The 11,663-nt window shown below is 31.1% G+C and overlaps 1 protein-coding gene across 1 annotated transcript in view; it reads left to right on the forward strand.

The window, feature by feature from the left end:
- The window catches only part of LOC132736827 (uncharacterized), a 39,205-nt gene extending 36,226 nt beyond the window's left edge, over window positions 1-2,979 (forward strand). Inside the window, 5 exon segments of the mRNA XM_060724042.1 lie at window positions 543-778; window positions 1,064-1,193; window positions 1,459-1,554; window positions 2,105-2,172; window positions 2,647-2,979. Of these exon segments, the coding sequence (XP_060580025.1) occupies window positions 543-778; window positions 1,064-1,193; window positions 1,459-1,554; window positions 2,105-2,172; window positions 2,647-2,752 (636 nt within the window). The 3' untranslated portion in view covers window positions 2,753-2,979.
- Window positions 2,980-11,663: the final 8,684 nt, after the last annotated feature.

Genomic DNA, 11,663 nt, shown 5'->3' on the forward strand with positions numbered 1-11,663 from the left:
AACTTCCAGGGATGAACAACCTTAATGTGTAGATGGAAGTAAAGGAAGGAATTTTTGCTGCGACCAAATTTAAGAGAATTATGGCCCTTTGTTGATTTTTTCACTATATACCATATATATGTTGTCAGTGGGGGCATCCGTGTCCTTTGGACACAGTTCTAGTGTTGTTATGAGACAGATTCTGTTACTATATTACAAAATAAACAGACAAGCCACACAAACACAGACATTCAGTTATTATTTATTGCATACGTTTGGGCTATATGCCTTCATCAGTGCAAGTTTTAAGATCATTCTAGGCTGTTTGTGAAGGAAATTGAAATCTTGTTTATTCTATTTTCATGTTTGAAATTTGCGTCATAAATTTTTGCACAGCTATTATCATCTTGTTGATAAAACATTTAATCTCTGTGCATAGTATTGTTTCTGCAATAAACTTTCTTTATTACATTAATTTGTGATGTTAAAAATCAAATTGAGCCATTCTATTTTAATGAAAACTGCCTTGTTAATTCATAAAAATATTTTTTTTAATTTTATAGGAATTAGTGAATCCCTCTGGTTGTATAAGAACGGAGCCGTTCAGTGGCCGCAATCCGACAGATATGTTCAGTTTCCTGATGTCACGGTACAGAACATTACCGGAATATTGTGGTAGAGACATTAACGAAGAAATAGCCATGAAATCTTCACGAAGAGCAACAAGCATGGATCTACCAATGGCAATGAGGTTTAGAAAGTTAAAGGGCTTCTCGAAGGAGTGCGTTGGTGTATACAGGTAGTTTGATTTAAATGATATATAGCCATGCATGGCTTGTCTATAATGTTTTATTATATACACATAAGTTAAATTATGAAAAATGTCATTCTCATCTAAAATGCCTATACCCGACAAGTCTTCTTTGTTTCACACTTTGCACTGCTGAAGTTAGATTACTGAACTACAGTAGATGTAGTTTTTGTTCGTTAATTGGTTAATGCAATTTAACATTTAAGTGAGTTATTCACAGAATTCAGTATGATTTAGATTTTGTTTAATTCTCGTTTTAATAAATATATACAGATCAACCATACATGGGCGTGGCTTATTTTGTAAGAGAAGTATAGACGCAGGGGAGATGATTATTGAGTATGCAGGGGAGGTAATCAGGAACAGTATGACCGACATACGAGAAAAATACTATGAGAGCAAGGTAGGTACACAAATTTTTATATACATTTTAATGCGCTTAAAAATTTTTGTATTGAATATATATTGCTGATTTATCTTTGTTTTCTTCCATACTTCTGCTCCAATTAAAATCTCTTAAACTTTGAAGGTATGTTCCTGTGTGTTTCCAAATTCAAAGCATGGCAAATTTATGAGGTTAATATTAGAAACAAACCCATGTTTGATTTTATCATTATGCTATTAGTTAATATTTGGCTAATGAAAATGACTTTCTGTGTTACCAACAGGGAATAGGGTGTTACATGTTCCGTATAGATGACACCGATGTTGTGGATGCTACAATGAAAGGAAGTGCTGCCAGATTTATCAACCATTCTTGTGATGTAAGACAATTTATGCATGATATTCTTATAACATTATCTATAAATAAAATAAGTGAAGGGTTTAATTTTCTAATAATGTCTACATTTACTTGCGGTATCGATCATGTTAGTACATTCTAAAGTTAATTTATCGAACATACATTTACTTACCTGATCATAGTGTGAATTGCTTTTGGATACATTAATCTGAATGGTATTTTTCATCTCTAAACTGCCTGATAGAAGGTTTGTTTTGGTTCTATTCAGACATTTCATGCCTGGTATAATGCAGAGTGGGGTATATAAAGCTGGAAACCTTGTGTAATGACTTTAAAGCATCATCTGTTTAGCTAAATAGATTAAGCGTTGGACTGTGAATCTGGTGATCCAGGTTCGATTCACTGATGATGCAGGTCACTTTCATTGTGATTGATCATTAAATCCTTTTTACGGCCATTCATACTGTACCTATGCTGTGGCATGTGTATAGAAAGTATCAGTTCCTTGCAAAAGTGAAGGCAACTTGCAACTTTTGGTACAAATTTTTAGAGTTTTCTTTTTCGTATTTCAGCCTAATTGTTACTCTAAGGTGATAACTGTTGACAACAGAAAACACATTGTGATATTTGCCATGAGGAAGTAAGTACAGTTTACAGTGTTACTTTTGGTAGTAAATTTTTAACTTGTAATGAATAAAATAGCAGAATTTCACAGAAAAAGATAACAGATTTTGGACTAATTTTTAGCTTGTCTGTTTGGAAGTAATTTGAGCTATTATGATTGCTGCAGCGTCATTGTCATGTATAACTTTAATGTGGCATATTATTCAAACATTTTAAAAGGTATCAAAATAAAACTTGAAATGCTAGCTTATCATGACAAAGTACAGATGTTAGACAAGGGGTATAATTCTTTAAGCAATATTTAAAGAGTTCTGCCTTCTTTTTAACTTAGATTTTTTTACAGACAAGTGTTAACACTGCATGTATGGTCTATTAGTGAATCTTTGACCCAATATGAGGGAAACTAAGAATGTATAATTTACTGTAGTATTCAACATATCACATATCAACAGAATCAGGACGTTCTATAGTCCTCTTTCCTATATTTCAGAATTTTACGTGGAGAGGAGCTGACATACGACTATAAATTTCCTATTGAGGAGATCAAGATACCTTGTACATGTGGTGCTAAACGATGTAGAAGATATCTCAACTAGATGTGACATAATTCCACTCTCGGAATACGACAAAATTCCACTATTGGAATACCACTTAACCTGTTATATTTCTAAAATGGATTTGTCCAGTTTCCAGTTTTAGAAGCGGTTTGTTATTGATGTAAGAAACATGATGATGGAAATTTCAAATTGATAAGCCAACAGTATAGATAGAGCTTGGTCACAGTATAGACTGCACAGCAGTGCAGGCTAGGCTGGCTCTATACTGTGATAAAGTCTAACCACTATCAGTTTGTGCAGGATATAGGCTATCTATGCCTTATTACACAAATGATAAGTAAGAAAGATTTGAAGAAAAGTATTTCAGAGGATTTTATTTATTTCACAACCAGACTTTGTAATGAAATTTAGAGCCAGTCTGATTTTGGTTTATACAGGTGACAATAAAGATGCTCCAGTTGAACTGTCAAGCCACCAGATCAAGCGTTGCTATGGAGATACATTTATATAATTACTACAAATGAAATTCGTACATCTGTTTGCAACTTGAATAAAAATACCAATGATTGGGAGAGAGAGGAAAAAAAAAACTAGAATCAAATCATTGATATGAAAAATCAGGTCTGTTTTGAAAATCAGCTTTTTTTACGCCAGTCCTTCATTTGGGTAGCAGCTATTAGAGTGAAAGAAACGAAATTTAGGTTAAAAAAAATACAAAATTTTTTTTATTTGTATATTGAACACTTTCTGATATCTTGTCCAGAAGAATAAGTGACACGTTATTGAAATCAATATTTACAAAATATTATGTTGAATTCATTATACAGTGTTAAGTTTGCAGTTGAAGTTGAAACGATGAAATTGTGAATATACTGTTACAATTACGGTTTATCTTAATATCTGTGAGAAAATTATTTGTGATTTTTTTATAACATATGCAAAACTGTTAAATGTTTATTGAACAAGAACTTTTAGTTCCAAATGATTGTGTTCATCAATTTATGTTATGTGTTTGATACATACTTTGAAATATTGCATTTATAGTCATTTTGTACAAAAAAGAAAAAAAATTATTGTTGAAGGTTTCTGCAGCCAAAGCTCTATTAGTGTTTTTGATGCACTTTGCACACAGTCGGACGGGTCAATTTTTGTTTTGAGTCTATTGGTCAATTAACTTAGTTAAAGAAGAAATTGTTTAAATTTTTGATGATATTGTGGTTTTACGTTGAAAAATTTAAGTGTACATGTAGTCTTTTATATAAAGATTTTAATAGGTATCGTCATGAAACTTGGAGTACATGCTTATCATAACAAGGTACAATTGTGGCATGATTCTGAAAAACTACATTTTTGAAATTATGCCCCTTTTTAACTTTTTAGAAAATATTGTGTTCAAAATTGGCCATTGATAGTCTATGACAGATGTGCTTGTATTTAAAGGATGGCCTTATTGAAGAATGTATTAGTACAACAAGTAGATTTATTTCTGAAATAACGTGAACTATCCTCAGTTTATCTCGAGTCTTTCATGGCTATAGTTTTGTATAAATGGCGAACCTTCCTGCCAAATAATTTTATATTTTTTTTCATGGTAGATAACGGTCCAAACCTCTATGTGTATTACATGTATAAAATGGTGGCGTTGTGCAAAAATTTGTAATTTGATGTTGTTTTTTAAAAAAAGAGTATTACTTAATATAGGGCTATGAAGATACTTTATTTAATTGTAATTTAGTATGACAATTTAGTATGTTCTGTCAATTGAATCAGCAGACGGATTCAGCCTGGGGAATAATGGAAGTATTTATGTTAAGATGATCAAACCCTTATCTTTACTTAATGCTCTTGTGGTATGTGTGGGAATAATTCTTGGCTATTTTTGAATGCCCTTTATAAACCCTGCTTTGATGGGGTGTTTTAATGGAAAAAATTTTTAAAAATTTTGCTCCTTTTCCAATGCTCCTGCAGGGGGGGAACATTCAATAACCTTTTATAATAAAAAGCTTGTTTATTTCCAGTTAAAAAAATGGAACATAAGTTGTGATTATCTTTTTATAGTTATAATGTTTTTTTTTTTGGCACACTTTCCCGGTAATTGAAGATGTTAAATAATTTGATTTGTACACCTAACAATATTCTTATCCAATAAAACAAGTTTTGAATTTTTATGAAATCTGGAGACTTGCCACTTTAACAACTGTCAAACATGAAAGTAAAGTGCTGATGGGCATTTTTGTTTTAGAATTAAGATATTATTTCGATAAATCTCGTTTATGGGTGCTGTTACTGTAGTCATATAAATACCACCTTTGTGTGTTCTTATTTTTATTATGTTTGTGTCATTGTTTAAGTTTGTCCTGTTTAACTTTACATTTAGAGCATTTTCATTTGTACTTCCTATTATTTAATTTGCTATTTGATATTTTCCGTATTTTGTTTTTTGTTTTGTTTGTTTGTTTTTAGCTGGACTATTTGAGGAATAGGAAGTGCTGTTGTACTCATCGGCGTCAAAGCCGACATTAACGTCATACATCAGTTGAGTTTTTACTTGCAATTTGGTATTTCCAAAATTATAGACAAGAATGGGTTGAAACTTCCCACACTTCTCTGTGATTATCTTACAAAATGGACACAGGTCCCATAACTCTTTAGTTACCTTTCAACAGAGTTAAACCCATTTTTTTACTGTCCAGCACTAAGAATAGTCGAGTGCGCTGTTTAACAGACCGCTATTATTTTTGCTGATCTTAAATACTAACGATGTTGACCAAAACATGGTGTCATGATACAGAATAGGCATTTTCCACCCACTTTCCCCTAGAAAAAAGCTACATGTTTGTCTTTCCTGAAAAATTAGCAGTTAATCCTTTTGACAATGCCTTACATTAGTCTTGAACATAATTGGTATAAACCATGAAAAGGTTAATATGTTTTTCAATTTTTGATCTTTGTGTTAATTGAAATGAAAAGTTGTTTCGCTTTTTGTATTATGTAAGATAAATATGGGTATAATCATAAGGTTATGTAAAATAATGATTTTTTTTTTACATTAAATGAATTAACAGACAAATACTGTGTGTATTGTTTGTGTGTGTTTTGTTGTCATGGATAAATGTTGAAAATCATAAATTTATTTGTTAAAGTGACCTTACATTGAATGTTTCATATGCAAAACTTGTAAATATCATATCTATAACCTATTTAAGTAAGTTGTTATAAATATCAAAATTATCCCAACTCCTCACCCACCCATGTTGTTCAAAAAGGTTTGATTTGACCATCTTTGTACATACTGTAAATATATACATATATCTGTTATACATATTTTTGATTCTACTATATAAAAGGCAGCTGTTTCGTAATATGTTAATGATGAGCTTATGTTTTCTTATATAATAATGATTGACTGCTTATATGATACACTGTCTCTGTCACTGCAGTTTAAAAGTTTCTTAATCTAAAATCTCATTGCTTCAGTGGTAGAAATCATATCTGGATAGCTGATGAATTTCTTAAATGGACTTGTCCAGCTTACATTATTTGAAACTGTCCATTATCGTTTTTTTTTCTTTTTGGGGGGGGGGGGGATTTACAGAAAGATGAAAATGTCACAATCAAAATGAATAATTAACCAAATGTTAGCAACAATTATAATGATTTGCCTATTTCATTGGTAAAAAGATTTGCAAGGAAGCATACTTGTTCAATCTGAGCAGATTCTTTACTTTTAGCTTTTTCCATGTTAAAACTCTTTAACACTTAGACAATGATTTAAGTAGATGTAAGAATTTTTTTTATTATATTTAAATGTCTCTTGGGTAAAGTTTAACGTGTATGTTGTTTTATATTTAGGGAAATACATGTAAAATACGAATGTTGATTTTTTGTCAGACATACTGTTGAAAGCCTTCCAAGATTTTTGCAGTTATTGGAATGGTTATTTACATGTATTTAAGAACAATATTACTATCTATTACTTTGCTAAATTTGTGCAATGGTCCTGGTAAGGAATTGGAACAGTTCATTAAATGCTTAGGGGTTTTTATACAGAAAAATAAATATATTGGGTAAGCGTTATATTTGAGGAAGCTATCCAGCTAGCTTATGGAAGTTCTATTAATATGACTCCTTTCATGGATTATTTCAGACACGAAAGTCGTACCTGAGGTCTTCCTCCACCAGTAAATCTGGAAAGTCTCAATATGACAGTTATTATGTCAGTGTGACTAAAAATCCAACAAAACAAACAAAGTCAGTACTTTGATATTGAATCCCATTGAAACTTAGAAACTGAATAAGTCCATGCAGGTATGTATATTAAAGTATGTTTATATATATACCTGGTCCGTGATGGGGGGGGGGGAGCAATAACTTGCATGTTGATTTATATTCTGTATGAAATAATTACTTTGTATAATGTGTATATAATAGCTGTAAATGTGTGCATATTTCACTGTAAATATCTGAGCAGTGTGACCTCTCTAACATGTGTGATTCTACATAGATTAATAAAAAAATATTTATTTATGCAAAACTATTCTTGTTTTATGTAATTTTTGTGATTAAAATGAATGGCTATATTAAGAGTTAAGTATTAGTTAGAATTGTACATAATTAGTTAGATATACATGTAAGTTTAGTGGCTAAGTTTACAGTAGATTACATGTAGTTATAAGGTTAGAAGAATAGTATAAGTTTAGAGGTTTGGTTATAGGTTTAGATGGTGCGTTAAAGTTAAGAGGTTAGTTATAAGGTTTTAATTTAGGTTATTTAGAGTTTAGAGGGTTAGTTATGAGTAGTGATGTTCAGATTGTCGCAAGTCGCCGATAATCAGTTACTGTTATGTAAAACGACAATAATCGATTCACAAAAATTTGTTCTGCGACGTCGGCGAAAATGTTTAAAGTATCAAAGGGAATTAATTCTGACGGTAATTTTCTATAAGGAACACTTCGCTGTCGCAAAAAATCACTCAGAGACAATTTGGAGTTGAACAGGATCAATAAGTGATGCAAACAAGAGTAATATAATGTGATGTGAATGGTATTATTTGACATCCATTGAAAATAAAATCTATTTCGGTTGGTTATAGGGTAGTTATAAGGATTTGAAGGTTGGTTATAGGGTAGTTATAAGGTTTGAGGATTAGTTATAAGGTTTAGATGATAGCTTTATTTTTAAGGTTTAAAGGGTTAGCTATAAGATTAGATTTAGTAAGGAGATAAGAAGTTTAGAGGAATAGTTACACATGTCAGTTCAGATGTTTGGTTATAAATTTGGAGTATAAATGAAAAATTGTTCATTTGTCATGTGCTTATTCAAAGGTACTTTTGAATAACAGTTCATTTATGTTGAATTCTTTTTATGCCCCCACAATGTGGGAGCATATAGCGTTGCACTTGTCCGTCCGTCCGTCAGTCCGTCCGTACGTCCCGAAATCTTGTGAACGCAACTCCTCTTAAACCGGATGGCAGATTTTGCTTAAACTTACAGGGATGAACAACCTTAATGTGTAGATGGTAGTAAAGGAAGGAATTTTTGCTGCGACCAAATTTAACAGAATTATGGCCCTTTGTTGATTTTTTCACTAGATACTATGTAGAAATTTTGTGAACGCAACTCCTCTTAAACCGGATGGCAGATTTTGCTTAAACTTACAGGGATGAACAACCTTAAGGTGTAGATGGTAGTAAAGGAAGGAATTTTTGCTGCGACCAAATTTAACAGAATTATGGCCCTTTGTTGATTTTTTCACTATATTCTATGTAGAAATTTTGTGAACGCAACTCCTCTTAAACCGGATATCAGATTTTGCTTAAACTTACAGGGATGAACAACCTTAAGGTGTAGATGGTAGTAAAGGAAGGAATTTTTGCTGCGACCAAATTTTACAGAATTATGGCCCTTTGTTGATTTTTTCACTATATACTATGTAGAAATTTTGTGAATGCAACTCCTCTTAAACCGGATGGCAGATTTTGCTTAAACTTCAAGGGATGAACAACCTTAATGTGTAGATGGTAGTAAAGGAAGGAATTTTTGCTGCGACCAAATTTAACAGAATTATGGCCCTTTGTTGATTTTTTCACTCTATTATTATAACTATGTAGAAATTTTGTGAACGCAACTCCTCTTAAACCGGATGGCAGATTTTGCTTAAACTTACAGGGATGAACAACCTTAAGGTGTAGATGGTAGTAAAGGAAGGAATTTTTGCTGCGACCAAATTTTACAGAATTATGGCCCTTTGTTGATTTTTTCACTATATACTATGTAGAAATTTTGTGAATGCAACTCCTCTTAAACCGGATGGCAGATTTTGCTTAAACTTCCAGGGATGAACAACGTTAATGTGTAGATGGTAGTAAAGGAAGGAATTTTTGCTGCAACCAAATTTAACAGAATTATGGCGCTTTGTTGATTTTTTCATTATATACTATGTAGAAATTTTGTGAACGCAACTCCTCTTAAACCGGATGGCAGATTTTGCTTAAACTTCCAGGGATTAACAACCTTAATGTGTAGATCGTAGTAAAGGAAGGATTTTTTGCTGCGACCAAATTTAACAGAATTATGGCCCTTTGTTGATTTTTAGTTTTCAACTTGTGGCACATGTATTTTAAAAAAATATTTGACCTAGAGTCATAAGATTGACATGACAGAACAGTGGCGTGTGGGGGCATCAGTGTCCTATGGACACATTTCTAGTTTCAAATAGAACTGTGATCTTTAATTCCTTTCTGAGTGATATTTTTTGTCGACTGTTGATGCTGCTATTTCTCTAAGATTTTAGGAAATAAAGCAGACAGTTTTATGCTTTGATTACTTGTAATATCAATAAATAGCTGTTCCTCAAAAAAAATACCTTCAAATATTTCATATACATTACCCATGATAATGACTGGCATTTTAACATTGTATATTGATCTTGAGCCAACAGATTCTACCCATGTGCCTAGTGCAGACCAAAATCAGCTGGACACATCTATGCCGACTGAGATCATGGTCTGCACAGTTTGCAATTCAGTCAGTGTATGTCTCAATTTCTCCTGAAAATGATGTATAGTTCTTTCCAGATTGAAAACCGGAGGAGTCGATTTAAGATACTTAGTAATTAAGCGTGGTAAGGGTTAAATAACATGAGGTACAACACGTTATATTGCACTTTATTTGATCAGGAAATTTGGTACAAATTAAATAATTTCCAACATTAACAACAACAACACAACTTGAACCCAATCTACAGAAAAAGTGTTCTTATATTAAGTTAATAACATTAAATGCCTAATATGTAATATCAGAAATGTATCCACAGCTCGTAAAACTATAAATAAAAAGCTACAGAAAAGCATTTTCAATTTCTCACCGAAATATGTTTTTGATTACAAATAAGAAATATTTCTTTAGTAGAAAAAAGAGACTTGACAATATTATGGCTTTGAATTGCTAGTTACGGGTGTAAATGTTAAGATTAAAATGTGATTGAATTTTAATTTATATGTATAGCAAAAGCTTAGAATGACCCTGTGTTAATTGATGGATGTAAATGAGAAGCAAATAAAAGCAGACTGCCAGTTCAAGACTGGATTCATTCATGTTTTCAATGATGCCAGATGACCGACGAACAAGATGAATACTTTGAAAATCTTTATATAATTACATGTATCATAAAGTAAGTTTATACCATAACCCTCTCTTACTGACTTTGGTTAATTAAGCTTTAAACTGATAATATTGGGTCATGCAACCTGTCAAAAATATTTCCATTTAACTTGTCAAAAATCTTTCTATTTTTAACTTATAATGTACAACCAAAATAAACTTAAAATTATCATTATTTTCATACAAAGCTTTCCATATACAGTTCTCTCTGACCAGCAATTAAATCTGCATTCATTATAACCCATCCTCATCAATACCTAGTACTCCTTGAATCAATATAATAAGTTATGCCCCCTGTCCCTACCCATTGCATCATTGTTTTAATAAATCAAAAGTGGAAGGTAATTTTCATCATGGGAAACAAAGTAAATAAGTTAAAACTTCACACATTTGTAGACTACATAGAATATCTGTCCAAGAGCACATTCTTCAATAACATAAATGAGGTAACAAAAATCAAGCTACATACATACAAATGTATTTTGATCCTGAAAAATCAATTATAATTTGTATTTTAATTAAGTATGCATAGATATTTTTCAGCATTGTAAAAACAATATAAAGTCAGACCCATTAAGGAGGTAATTTATAACTTAAGCATTTGATAACTTGTTTTAAAACTTATAAATATATAGGGTAACTTCCAGCGCCAAAGTAATTCATAGAAATTCCTGTAAATCTGGCGCTTTTCTGAATTTTTATTTTATTTTTTTATTTCAATTCATTGTGGTATCTGCTTGAAATTTAAAATGGTTAAATAAATAACTATAAATAAAGAAAATGAAATTATTATAAACAAAAAAATTACTTTAATTTAATTACAATTTAGAAATAAATTAAAATTTATATTATAGTATAAAATCGCAACCATGACAGTGAAGCGGTTCATGCCCAGTACATCTGGATGTCAAATTGATTGTATACTTACATGGTGCTTCAATTTCATTTCAACAAAAGATAATTATATTAAAAAACAGAAATCTCTAATTTCAAGACTAATAGAATCTCTAAATAAATACATATTTTTTGTAGTAAATTTCATTTGAAGAAGAACAATCAAAGAAATCAGATTGAAAGAACATAGTAATCAAAGTTTAACATGGCTACAAACGGGGCAGTGTTTATATAAATCTATTTAAATAAATTAACATTTTAGAATGTACATCTGTATAATTATAATATATACATATATATTTAAATACAAAAACAACGGTAAATTTCATTTTTTTTTTCCAGTCCATAATTATTATTATTTTTTCCATAAATACAAACAGCAATAAAGAATGCC

Source organism: Ruditapes philippinarum, unplaced genomic scaffold (assembly GCF_026571515.1).
Source record: "Ruditapes philippinarum isolate M1 unplaced genomic scaffold, ASM2657151v2 ctg2521_1_1_1_1, whole genome shotgun sequence".
Taxonomy (NCBI): Eukaryota; Metazoa; Mollusca; class Bivalvia; order Venerida; family Veneridae; genus Ruditapes; species Ruditapes philippinarum.